We start from the raw sequence: 14,194 nt of genomic DNA on the forward strand, positions 1-14,194 counted from the left end.
CTGACTCCGAGGAGAAAACGTACTCACCCGACGCCACGACCGTGCTAGCCCACAGCGTGTTTTCAATACTCAGGCTCTCGTGGACCTGGGGGTCAGCATCCACCTAGAGTAGGGTAGGACATTGAGACAAGAGGAAAAACAAATTCACAATTCCCTTCAGGTGAGATACGTTCTAACTGAAACCATTTATATAAATCAAGAATAACTGTTGATTCAAAGTTTTTTAAAGGACAACCGACGCATCATAATTTGTAAAATCACTTCAAATGACTTCTACTGAGCGTATTTTACAAAGATTCCGTGGCATATAGCTATATTTTACATTTTAAGACTCGCGCTGAATATTCAGGAAGTCTTGTTTTCGAGTTGATGACGATACCTGACGTGACGTCACTGAAGGAACGCCCCTGACCGACAAAGCGACACACAATGCATTTAGGGTACTTTGTTTGGTCTGAAAACTTCGTGTTGATGGCGAAATTAGAAGGAAAACACATAAATAACGTGATGGTGAATCGTTGTGTGTTGCACCAAGACTACTATTTGACACTAGTTGACACAAATTCCCAGCAGGCAAATCAGCTCATTTCCAACTGAGCTTGGGCGCCATCTTGTGCATTTTCTAGGACGCTACATTTCAGTCCAGATGCCTCAAAATGACACGGAAGGATTTCTTTAATCGATTAAAAAAATGTATGCTTTCCTCTTCAGAACTATTTGAATCATATTCATCACTGGATGAGTAACAAGAAAGCATCTTCTCCGAATCTGAAGCCATTGTTTTGATTCTCGAGCAAGACAAGACGTCCTGGCGTGATTTCACGAACAAGGGGGCGGGACCTTCTGAAACTCGCCATTTCCGGGGTCATTTTGAAGTTGTTTTGGGACACTTTAACTCATTTTTATTGCCGTTTTGCATTTGACTAAAAATACCAGCCTGCACGTTTTTCTGATGTCAGTTAGGAAACAAAAAAAATGGCGTCGGTTGTCCTTTAAGTTACTATCACGGGGGCGGGGGGGTGTCGGTAACAAGAAAATGCTTACAATAGCTCTTATTTATGATAATAAAATGTTTCATTTTGAAATTTTAAAAATGATCATAGAAGTTGACTTGTTTGAGGCGCTGTCACGGACCACATAAAATGATATGGCGGGCCAGATTTAGCCCCCCGGGCCTTGAGTTTGACACCTGCGTTTGAAATGAAGCTAAATAATAAAGAAATGTCACTAACGAATAAGGCACTGCGTGTGTCTGGTTTCACCGCCGCTTTTTTAAAGAAAGCCAAACACGAGGAAATACTAGCGTCCGGAGCGATGAGTGTAAGCTCCGGTTTCATCTCAAATGGCCTGCCAGATATAATAATTATGACACCCAAGCAGCCACATCCTGTCAATCCTCACAAAGTGCATGAAAAATAAATGGCGGGGCGGTCCGACGCTTGACCGCTCTGACATTGTCATTGCATCGCCGCGTCTCCATAAAGTCTAGGAGGAGGAAAAAAAAAAAAGAGAACCCTCATAAATAGGTAAATTCATTTGCTGCTGGTCTGTGGGAACCTTTTTTTTTTTTTTTTGCTTCCCCTCCACCCCTCCTGTTCTGACTCAAAGCACACGATATGCAAAGGAAGGCCTTGGAGGATGAATGAGTAGAGGAAGTGCTTGCTCACTAAGCCTGGTGTGTGGCCAAGAGTGAAGACAGACCACAAAGCTGGTCTTTGTAGTGTGACTCGACTCTCTGTGGGAGCTGTGCTAATCTTCTATTAAAAAATCAAAAAAAAAAATCAGAGCAACAAGCAAGCAACACACAGGATAGATGGAAGCTCACTGGGTAACGGCGGTGCCTGTATGTGATGACAAGACGGCCATTGTTGACACTTGGTCCATTTTATGTTGAGGATTTGTTTTCCGACAGGAAAGAAATAAAAACAAGTGTACCCGTGTGAAGTTTCCCTCAAAAGTGTGGATGTCCAGCTGAGGCTCCTGGGCATAGACAAAGGCATTGACGGAGAAGAGGTCCTGGGGAAAGATGGAGACACTTATGAACAAATCTGAGGAGCATCTTTTGTTGACAGTGCTCAATAAATAAATAAATAAATAAATAAATAAACTTGCAAATGAATAAATAAATAAATAGGCTGTTGAATTGATTGGTAAATAAATAGGGGAGTCGATAAATGTATATATGAACAAACTGGCAAATGGATAAAAAAAATGGCTGTCGAATGGATAAATAAATCGAGAAGTAGATAAATAAATAAACAAACTGGCAAATGAATAAATAAATAGGCCGTCAAATTATTAAAATTATAAATAAACAGTAAATAAATACATACATACATAAATAAATACGGAAATGAAACAGATGGATGGATAGCTAGCTAGCTGGATAGCTATCTAGATAGCTAGCTTGATGGCTGGATAGCTAGCTAGATAGCTAGCAAGCTGGATAGCTATCTAGATAGCTAGCTTGATGGCTGGATAGCTAGCTAGATAGCGAGCAAGCTAAATACATAAATAAACAGAAGTGGATAAATAGATAAACTGGGAAAATGGATACATAAATAAATAGGCTGGCGAATGGATAAATAAATAGAGAAGTAGATAAATAGATAATTCAATAAACAAACTGGCAAATGGATAAATAGGCGGTCTAATGTAAATATAAATAAACAAACAAACAAACAAATAAATAAATAAAACAGATGGATGGATAGATAGCTAGCTAGATGGATAGCTATCTAGATAGCTAGCTCAATGGCTGTTTAGCTAGCTAGAGAGCCAGTAAGCTAAATAGCTAGCAAGCTAAAAACATAAATAAACAGAAGTAGATACATAGTGTTGGGGTAATTCGCCACATAGATAAATAAAGAAACTGGCAAATGGATATAGAAATAAATACGCTGCCGAATGGATAAAAAAATAGATAAATAAAACGATGGATAGCTAGTTAGCTAACACGATAGCTAGATATATATAGCTCGCAAGCTAGATAGCCAGATAAAAAAAAAAAGCATCTTGTAATGCTTCCTATAAATTGAACCAAAACTTTTCATTTTCCAATATTATGATCAAAATCTCAACTTCGGTCGGGAATGTTTGCTTTACCCCGACGGCCGGGAGGCGCTGCGTGCATCCCACGGCCACTTTCAGCTTCCAGTCTGTCTCGCCGTCCAGTTGGTCGGTCCTGATGAAGCACGCTCCTGAATCAGATCACATCACAGCAGAATATGAGTTTTGTTGGATCATTTTTTTTTTCTTACCAAGTCGTATGGGAGAATTTGTTGCAAAGTTTATTAATTATCGTAACGTCAGTGATAGCAGGCATTCGGGACACTAAATTATGATTTTTTTGGTTTTGGTTTGAATATTTTGATGGAAAAAAACAGGATTGAACCATTTTTGCCTTTTTTTTTTAACAATTTTTGCCTTTTTTTATTGGCACTATTCACCGTTCTTCTCAGACGTCCTCAGAAAGATCATGTCGGCGGGAATTCTTTGGTTCTAGGAAGAAAAGCAAGGGTGGTAAAAGTTACCCCATGCGGTCAACTTAAGTCATTTGAATCTCGCTGAATAATTAAACAAGGTCTTGACTTGGATGGTGAGAACTGATGCTAAAAATAAATTAATAAATAAACACATCAATAAAATATCATCGATAGAGAAATAAATAGATACATAAATACATAGGTAAATAAAAAGACAAATAGAGAAATACATAGATAAATAAAATACAATTACAAATAAATAAAATAGAATAAAATAACATTAAATAAATAAATAAAAATAAAAATAAAATTTAAGCTGTGACTTTGAGGACTTTTTTCTCACATTAGGAGAAGGGCAGAAAAAAAAAATTCTAAATTTAATATCATGTTAACTGGGAGTGGGATGGATGATCAATATAGCCAAGCGATCTTGCACCTTGATACATACTCGCTACATAAATATCACTTTTAACTGGGAACTTGAGTGAACCCCCCCACCCTACCCCAGGATATAATATAAAATAAACAAATAAATAAATCCCCTCGAAGGTAATCAGTGAAAAATGAAAATCTGCATATATGTACAAAAAGACTTTTACGCTGTTTTATAGACAGAAATGATATTTACTTTCAATGTGAGTGCATTTCAATTAAATGGCATGTGTGGAGATAGATCAATAACTCGATAGATAGACAGCTACATCGATAGCTGACATTTAAGATACTGTATCGTGAATATTTTATATCTTTTTTTAATATTGCTTTTATAGATATATATATATGCTGTATATATAACATATAATATTGTGAATATTTGGAGGCGTGTTTTGTTTTTGTTTTCATCAAACATTTCTTTCAATCACCTTCTCAGCGATAATCATGTCACCCACTTGGATGTCTGAGCTCTTCACCTGGACTTTACCTGCAAGAAGGGAAATTAAAATAAAATCAAATAAAATAAAAATAACCAAACACATCAAGGCCAACGGTCACAGTACAGCGGGACCTTGTCTTACGAACTTAATTGGTTCCCAGACAGTGTGTGTAAGGCGAAAAGTGTGTATCCCAAAAAATAATTTCCCATAGGAAACCATTAAAACGAGAATAATCCGTTCCCAGGTCTCCATAAAATATAATTTTCAACTAAATAAGCCTTAAAACTACACACAAAATACTGTATTCTATGTATAATAAATGTGCTATTGTATTGTAATGAAAGAAATACACTGTATATGACTTTGAACACACACGTATCAATTTGATTTGTGGCCTCTTGTTTTTCATGTCACCTTGCGAGCCAACAAGTCTCGTATTGGTGGCCTTAATACACAAAGTCTTCCAGTTGGGTAATGGCGAGGATGATCACACGACGGGATGTGTGGTTAGGAGGTGTCAGAAGCTGTTTCGCGGCGATCAAATAAATAAATAAAAACATCGATGCAATTACGCCGAGAGCGAAGACTTGTGTTACAGTGTGGTGGCGTGCTAGGGGGGAGGGGGGGGGTATTGACTGTCATGTCATTGCTCACCGTGCGGCGTCAGCTTGCTGTACAATTGTGAGTTCATCTCCTTGTCCCGTCGGTGGCGCCGCACCTCGTCCACCGCCTCGCGCGCCATGGTGACGGCTAGCACAAAGCCCTGCAACAATACATAGCAAGACGCGGCAGATTCCGATCAATTATTCTCACGATCCACATTGGAATCATTGTGACTTTCAGTGTGTGTGTGTGGCTTTAAAGGACAACCGAGACGCCTCCGGACAAGTTGTGTCCAGAATTTTTAAAATCACTTGAAATGACTTCTACTGAGCGTATTTTACAAAGATTCCACGGCATATGGCTATATTTTACGCTTTAAGACTTGCGCTGAATATTCAGGAAGTCTTGTTTTCGAATTGATGATGATGCCTGACGTGACGTCACGTAAGGAACACCCCTGACCGAGAAAGTGACACACAATGCATTTTGGGTACTTTGTTTGGTCTGAAAACTTGAAAGGATAACATATAAATAGCGCGATGGTGAATCGTTGTGTGTCGCACTAAGACTACTATTTGATACTAGTTGACACAAATTCCCAGCAGACAAATCAGCCCATTTCCAACAGAGCTTGGGCGCCATCTTGTGCATTTTATGGGATGCTACATTGGACTCCAGACGCCTCAAAATGACACGGAAGGACTTCTTTAATCGATTGCAAACATGTATGCTTTCCTCTTCAGAACTACAGTAAAGTCTCGTTATATCGATATTCAAGGGAGTCCGAAAAAATATCGATATAACCGGGACTATCGATATATCCGATATCGATATAACGAGACTTTACTGTATTTGAATCATATTCATAACTGGATGAGTAACAAGAAAGCATCTTCTCAAAATCTGAAGGCATTGTTTTGATTCTAGAGCAAGGCGAAGACGTCCTGGTGTGACATCACGAACAAGGGGGCGGGACCTTTTGAAACTTGCCACTTCCGGGTTCGATTTGAAGTAGTTTTGGGACACTTTAAGTCATTTTTATTGGTGTTTTGCATTTGGCTAAAAATATCAGCCTGCGCGTTTTGGGTATTTTAGATGTTATCAAATGTTTTTCTGATGTTAGTTAGGAAACAAAAAAATTGGTGTCGCTTGTCCTTTAACAGTCACATTTCTTGTCTTTCAGAGAGTGCGAATACGACAAAAGGATTTACCAAAGGCGCCCAGTACGTATACAAGTATCCGATTTTCAGCGAAGGCACGAACTGCGAGCAAGCCACCACCAAGAAGTAAAGATTGAGGAAGAACTTGAACTGCTGGTAGAGAACCTGAGGACAAAAAAAAAATGCCAAATGTCACGAAAAGATACAAGAACAGTCAGTTTCGCATTGGTTGTTTTTGCGCGTAGGATGGCTTTTGTTAATGGGCTCCAAAGCTACACTTTGAATCATGTTTTTAATCATGAGCGAGTGACAGCCAATCCCGATCGATAAGGGGCTTAATGACCTCCCCCCACTGACCTTTCGGGAACTAGAAAACCGGCGCTCAACTCAATTTGCTCATGTTTAAAAATTCAAAGCGTGAATGAGTCTTTTTAATTGCGGAGTCGTTTGCTTTTTAAAGAAATACGCCCGCACCGTGCTGTGAAAACTCAATGACGAGAAACAATATCAAAAATCCTTACCCCGGGCACAAAGGTGAAAAAGTTGTACTTCTGATTACGGATGGAATTTTTCGGAAACTTCTCCTCGCACTTCTCCGGGTGGCCGAGCCAGACGGTGCGAGCCTTTAGCTCCTTCTTCCGACGACACATTCGGACGAGGCAATCACAGCAGCTGTCGGGGTACAGATGGGAGACAATACAATACAATACAATAGATATTGGTTTATATAGCGCTTTAGATGAGCATTTATTTGTCTCACAATGGATACATTTCTATTTCACAGCAGCAAAAACAAAATACAGGAGCTGCTGTAAAGGCAGCCACTCACGCGATGCCATTTTGAAGTCAAAAAAAAAATTAAAAAAAAATGTGACACCAACACAAAGGACACAGAGTCATTCAATCTTAAGCACTTTGTGCACCCTCTTTGTTCTAGATGAAAGAGGAAAGGATCAAAGCATCCTTTTCACCAGTGGATCAGAGACATCATGGTGGATAATGTGCACATCTGCTACAAGCTAAATGTTGAAAGCAAACACAAAGCTGTAGCATCCATTGACAAAAGAGATTGTCTGACATTTCCTGTCCGATGTAAATCCGCTTCAATTCCAAATAAATTAACTATTTCATTTTCCACATGACGGGTATTTGGCACGGTGAGGTGAAAAGGTGAACGAACGTAAAACATCCACGGCTCAATTTGCTCCGCAAAAATCCGGCTAGACAAAAACACACAGTGTTCTTGGTGGCATCTCCACAAGACACATTATAGTCTTGTTTGCCATTAGCGAAGCGTTGCTAACACGCGGGGGTGTGTCCCCCCCCCCCACCCTCTACTCCACTGCCCCCCCCCTTCCGCTACATTGATTTATTACAGCGAGGCAAACAAAAATTCAGGTTTGACTTTGTCTCACTGTCAATCCACCTGCTAATAATGACACTTTGGCTTAGCCAATGCATGAAATACAAATTGTGTGTCACCATGCGATATGTAAAACAGGCCTTCTCAAACTGGGAGTCATATCGTTTTGGGGGCTCCAATAAATAATTTGCAGTCCATTATTTTATCCTTATCAATAAAGATGAAATGACTGCAGTGTAATAAAAAAATAAGGACAAAAATTATGTGTTTTATTGAAATATATTTTTGAAACGACAACTGACGTCAGAAAAACGTTTTATAGCATCTAAAATACCCAAAACACGCAGTATGATATTTTTAGTCCAATGCAAAACACCAATAAAAATGACTTAAAGTGTCCAAAATCTGCAAAAAATTAAGATGTCTTGCATTGCTGGAGAATCAAAACAATGGCTTCATATTCGGAGAAGATGCTTTCTTGTTACTCATCCAGTTATGAATATGATTCAAATAGTTCTGAAGAGGAAAGCATACATGTTTGCAATCGATTAAAGAAGTCCTTCCGTCTCATTTTGAGGCAAACAGTCGGGGGAGAAATGTCGCACCCAAAAATGACCACCGAGCTGTTGTGAGGAATGAATCAGCCCGTTTCCACAGGCTGATAAATTCCTTCCATGGAGCTTGGACGCCCTCTTCTGGCGGCTTTTGGGTGCAACACAAGGTTTTCAGACCAAACAGTACAGCAAAATACATTGACGCGATCGAAGGACTGCTACAATGTGTCTTTTTTTTTGGTCAGGGGCGTTCCTTTAGTGACGTCACGTACGGACTCGTCACCAACTCAAAAACAAGACTTCCTGAATATTCAGCGCAAGTCTTAAAAGGTAAAATATAGCTATATGCGGTGGAATCTTTGTAAAATACGCTCAGAAGTCATTTGAAGTCCTTTTACAAATTTGGGACACAATTTGTCTGGAGACGTCGGTTGTCCTTCAAGAGAACAAAAATGTCTCCTGTGACTGTAAAGTGACCTTGAGAGTTTTGAAAGGCGCTTAGAAATGAAATGTATTATTATTATTATATGTTTTTTTTAATTCTCGCCAGCAACTAGATTGATTCCATCCCCCCCAAAAAAAGTTTTCAAAGCACAAACACAAAGTCCCTCCAGTGTCACCTGACCAAAGTGTACATCGTCATGGTGATTGATTTGGCTTTTCCATTTATTAAGCCAAAAAAAAACATCTCATCAATTTTGGCCGTGACATCTTTTGCCGTTGTTTGCATTGGAGGCGAAGCGTCGCCTCAATGGACTCGACACTCCCGATTCATACGTTAGATTATTTGAGCAAATTGAATGCTATTTAAATAACGCCGCCATTTGAACAGCGACGGCTTAGTCGGTCGGCTGGTGAATTATTTGCCTTTTATAATCCCGCCAAGTGCACACACAAAATGACTGGAAAGCATCAAACTGGTCAACTGTGAAAAATCCAATTTGTTCATTAGTGAGGTGGTGCATAGGATGAATGGTTGGGATTGGAGTGCTGAGATCGATTTGGCTGGGGACGCACCGTTAGCGACAAGCTAATGCCGAGCGCTCTTTGAAATTTCCTTGATTCAGCGTGAAAAGTATCTTTCCTGGATCAAAAGCTGCCCGATGCGTGTCAAAGGTCCAAACCGGTGACCTGGATGGTGAATTTGCGCTTCATGCACAGCTAGCGGTGCATTGGAAATCCAAATTGGCACTCCTGTGTACATGCTTCAGATTTTTATGCCAGTTTACTGTTTACAAAATGGGGCGGGGGGCTAAAAAAAATGTTTTAAACAGGCGTCTGTGGAGTGCGTCTAACGATGAAAAGGTTGTCTGTACGTCTTTGACGGTGTCGGACATTTCGCTCCTCATCCAAAGGGCTTCGTCAGCGAACTAGAGTTGTGCTGGTAACTCTAGCCCTATATATCCCAAATGGCCAAAGGCGGCAGTGCCAGACCTCTTCTCTTCTCTAAGGAGCAGTGGAGCTAATCTGATTACTTCTTTTGTCTGTTTGATTAGCTCTAATGTACTATGCCTGGCTCTGATTGCCCCATTAGGTCTGGTATCACCTCATCAGCATGACTAATCCTACGTGGTAACGACCTAAGAAGTCTGTAGTAAGCACGATCTAAGTAAAACTTCAAACCACCGTGGCGATTCGGTGAAGGGTTTTGCTGTTTTACAAAAATGGCTTCTTTTACTCCTCTTTCAAAACATCTATTTTCTTTATAATAATAATAATAATCATGATAATGATAATATCCACATCATCTGCATGTAAAAGCTAGCAACCATTCATTTGACGACACTGAGATAAAAATCTTAGCTTATACTAGCTAGCTAGCTATTAGCTGGCTAGCTAGCTATTTGAATCAGGAAACATATTAGTTATCTAGCTATCTATTAGCCATCTAGCTAGCTTTCTGTCTATGTGAGTAACTTCCGGGGTGAGTGAACGCTGGCGCGTGTGGCTGCCACTGCTCACCCACAGAAAAACTTATCCTGTGACTGTAAAGTGACCTTGAGAGTTTTGAAAGCCGCTTAGAAATGAAACGGATTATTATAATTATTGTATTAATAAATACTCATTGTCAATGGTAATCTCAAAAGGCAAACCTTCCACAGAGGACTCTCCAACCGCCGAAGAGGAACCAGGCGAGGCCTCGTCGTCTGCGACCGATGCGGGCCAGCGGCAACGTTTCGTAATCGCTTTCGTCGTTCTCAAAAGTGTCGTCGGACATCATCAGGGGCATCTCATCTAGCCCGGACGCTTCATCGTTGATGGAGAATCTGCCGCCATTTCAAACGCGCACACTTGAAGGATCTCACGTAGGAATTGAGAGTCATCATTGGCTTTCTTTGTTTTCCAGCTCAAGTAAACATAGTTGGGAGTGTGTACTTAGAAAACCTGTTATGCGAATATTGCGGCTCAATGGAACATGTAAAACTTCTCTTTCGATCTCACTATTCATTTACATCAGTGGATAAACCCAAAACACCATGCGAGAGTGTAAGCATTATGAATATGAATTAATTACTGTATTTTTTTTAGCTCAAGATGACAGTGTGGATCTTCTTGCAGATTTTAAAAAAAGTGGTCCTTCCCTTAAAGGACAAGCGACACCATTTTTTTGGTTCCTAACTGACATCAGAAAAACGTTTGATAGCATCTAAAATACCCAAAACAGACAGGCTGATATTTTTAGTCAACACCAATAAAAATGAGTTTAAGTGTCCCAAAACTACTTCAAAATGACCCCGGAGAGGCTGAGTTGCAGAAGGTCCCGCCCCCTTTTTCATGACGTCACAGAAGGACGTCATGCCTTGCTCTAGAATCAAAACAATGGCTTCAGATTGGGAGAAGATGCTTTCTTGTCACTCATCCAGTTATAAATATGATTCAAATAGTTCTGAAGAGGAAAGCATAAATGTTTGCAATCGATTAAAGAAGTCCTTCCGGATCAATACGAGCTGTCAGGACTCCAATGTAGCGTCCCAGAAAATACACAAGATTGCCCCCAACTCTGTTGGAAATGGGCTGATTTGTCTGCTGGGAATTTGTGTCAACTAGTATCAAATAGTAGTCTTGGTGCAACACACAACGATTCACCATTTTCCTTCTAATTTCGCCATCAACATGGATCAACACCAAGTTTTCAGACTAAACAGAGTACCCAAAATGCATTGTGTTTCGCTTTCTCGGTCAGGGGTGTTCCTTACGTGACGTCACCAACTCGAAAACAAGACTTCTTGAATATTCAGCGTAAAACATAGCTACATATATGCAGTGGAATCTTTGTAAAATACGCTCAGTAGAAGTCATTTCAAGTGATTTTACAAATTATGGACACAACTTGCGTCGGTTGTCCTTTAAGTAATAACTTCCTGGGAACGGACTATGAATTGGGGAGTGTCATGGGGTGTTTTTTTGTTCCACTAGTTGACTAGTCGATACCAAGAAGACAAGAAAAAAGATCTCTTGTGTACTTTACTATGTGATACACTTATTAACTCATTCACTGCCAGACGTGCAAAAACGTGTCCACTCCAGTGCCAGTCATTTTTATTGGTTGTTTTGCATTTGACGAAAAATATCAGCCTGCGTGTTTTGGGTATTTTAAGATGCTATAAAACGTGTTTCTGATGTCAGTTAGGAAACAAAAAAAATGGTGTCGGTTGTCCTTTAACACTCTCACTATAAGCGTAGCTGAGGTGATTGTGACTTCCGAGAGGCCAAAATACGTTGCGAATACCAAAACGAATAAATGATGGTTTCACTCCTCGCTTGAGGGCTGACACTTGTCAATCAAAAACGTGACAATATGGGCCGGAAGTTGACAACAGCGAGGATGCGATGGTGCGCTAGCATAAGCTAGGCTAGGCTAGTCGCACATGCATCAGCTTCCCCGTTGTAAACAAGCTCATAAACGCACGACCGGGGCTGACGCAACAACATAAACTAACAACTTCAATTCGCCCTTAGACTGCGTAAACGGCAGCAAAAATATGTATTTTAAAATACCTCGAATGTCTGACGGAGTGGTAGTGGTAAGGGCTTCTCCGAAAGTTCTTCCGCATCTGATCTGACGGGAAGCTATCAGACATTTTTTTTTTTTTTTTTTTTTTTTTTTTTTTTTTTTTTTTTTTTTTTTTTTATTAATTCAAATGGCATGCAAACATACAAAGTAATAGAAACAAACAAACAACACTGCAAACAAAACACAACAAAAGTAAACAAAACCATTGGCTTTGGATAGCTTGTGGAGCTTCTAAAAGTACATCTGAGGTGCGTCTCAGCAAATCTTTCTGCATACTTGATATTTTCCAAATAGTTGGCAACATACATTAGGTGACATAATCGCGTATGAGACAGTACCTGATCGCACAGGAAATAGAAGTTCCTGACAGATAATCATTTTACAAGAAGAAAGAAGAGGAGAGAAGAACAAAATAGAAGAGAGAGAGAGCGGGGGAAGGGGGGTGCCAGGGGTTTTAACATTCCATCGAGTCTGCACAACATAGTGAAATTGACAAAAGAAAGAGAGGGGGGGGGACACCAGATGATTTCGGCAAGCACATCATCCTATGCCATATTTCATCAACAAATCATGTGTTTTGATAGCATTTGGGTCGGCAGATGGTTGAATTGTTTTCTGATATAGTTTCATTTCATTTTGAAATATTACAAATAGTGGTTTCCTCCCACAAAATTTAGATTTATGAATATGATGTTTGGCAAGAAAAACTAATAAATTAATAATAAAATATTTATCGTTGGTCTTGTTGTAATATCCAAACAGCATGTCTTTGTAATGAAATATGAACAGAGAAGTGACTTTACATTGAACGTATTTGACAAAGTGTTTCCAGAAGCGAGTAGTTTCGGGACAAGCCCAGAAGAGGTGAGTTGCAGTTTCAGGCTCAGCTTCACAAAATGTACATGATATATCCTGTAAGGACCGTATCTTATGTTTAACAGGATAGCAACGGTGCAAAAGTTTGTATGTTATTTCTCTTTGTTTGTTGGTGATGAAAAATTTATATGGGAGGGTCCAAACCTTTTCCCATGGAATATTTGGGACATACGTTCTCCAGTGATGAACAACGTAGGGAACCGTCACAAAGGATTTTTGAAACAAATGTCGAATTGCACGGTTCCGATTTCGAGCAATTGATGAGAAACAGAGTTTCCCCAGGGCAGTTTCTGTCACTGGAATTGGCGGTGGTCTGTCGGGAGTAGCGGAGTGACCCTTGAACAGGCTTATGATACCACTTGGGATGGCATCCATAACGATGGCAAAGTCCTTAGGGGTCACAGGGATTTGATGCGTATTGAGAAACTCAGCATAGTTCATTAAAATATTGTTTGTGTTAAAAAGTTGCTTTACATAAATGATACCCCAGTCAATCCATCTCGACAAAAACAGTGATTTGTTTTTGTACAAAATATGACAGTTATTCCAGATCATACATGAATGCGGAGAGAAAGAATGGTTATACATTAGGCACCAGGCTAATAAAACTTGTTTATGAAATTTTGATAGGTTAACAGGCAATTTTTCAACCTTATAATTACATTTCAGCAAGAAAGACAGACCACCAAGTCGGGAAAACATGGATTTTGGAATGAAATTCCAGATTGCATCAGGGCTACACAGATAATTACGCAGCCAGTTAATCTTAAACGTATAGTTTAGAGAAGTAAAGTCCAAAAAATCTAGGCCTCCCTCCTTTACCGTCCTGGATATGACTGAGTTTCTTATATAATGAGTTTTATTTTTCCATACAAAGTTATACATTATTTTGTCCATTGTCTTACATGTGCTTGGATCCACATTTAAAGCCATTGTAGGATATACAAACCGAGAGATTCCCTCACTTTTTGCTAGCAGTATTCTTCCGTTTAGTGATAGATCCCTTTGTAACCAGTGATTAAAGCGCTTCTTGGTTTTATCAATTATTGGATCGAGGTTCAAATGACAACGCTCTTCGTCGTCTTTGGCTATGACAACACCTAGGTACGTCACTTGATTTTTAACAGGTATGTTGTATAGCATAGATTCATTACATGATTTCACAGCTAACAACTCACATTTATTTATATTAAGCGAAAGACCTGACGCTTTGGAAAACTCTTTAACCAGAGCTATGGCCCTTGGAATTTGCTCAGGATTTTT

The 14,194-nt window shown here is 39.6% G+C and overlaps 1 protein-coding gene across 1 annotated transcript in view; it reads right to left on the bottom strand.

Moving 5' to 3' along the window:
• atp9b (ATPase phospholipid transporting 9B) overlaps positions 1–12,122 on the bottom strand; it is a 29,575-nt gene extending 17,453 nt beyond the window's left edge. Inside the window, exons 1-10 of the mRNA XM_088987008.1 lie at positions 12,040–12,122; positions 10,134–10,307; positions 6,645–6,795; positions 6,175–6,288; positions 5,015–5,123; positions 4,349–4,407; positions 3,450–3,501; positions 3,106–3,200; positions 1,936–2,016; positions 28–103 (exon numbers count right to left, since the gene is read on the bottom strand). Of these exons, the coding sequence (XP_088843134.1) occupies positions 28–103; positions 1,936–2,016; positions 3,106–3,200; positions 3,450–3,501; positions 4,349–4,407; positions 5,015–5,123; positions 6,175–6,288; positions 6,645–6,795; positions 10,134–10,307; positions 12,040–12,122 (994 nt within the window). The remainder of the gene's footprint in view (positions 1–27; positions 104–1,935; positions 2,017–3,105; positions 3,201–3,449; positions 3,502–4,348; positions 4,408–5,014; positions 5,124–6,174; positions 6,289–6,644; positions 6,796–10,133; positions 10,308–12,039) is intronic.
• Positions 12,123–14,194: the final 2,072 nt, after the last annotated feature.

The sequence above is a fragment of the Hippocampus bargibanti genome, linkage group LG20 (assembly GCF_051943395.1).
Source record: "Hippocampus bargibanti isolate YZ-2025 linkage group LG20, ASM5194339v1, whole genome shotgun sequence".
Lineage (NCBI taxonomy): Eukaryota > Metazoa > Chordata > Actinopteri > Syngnathiformes > Syngnathidae > Hippocampus > Hippocampus bargibanti.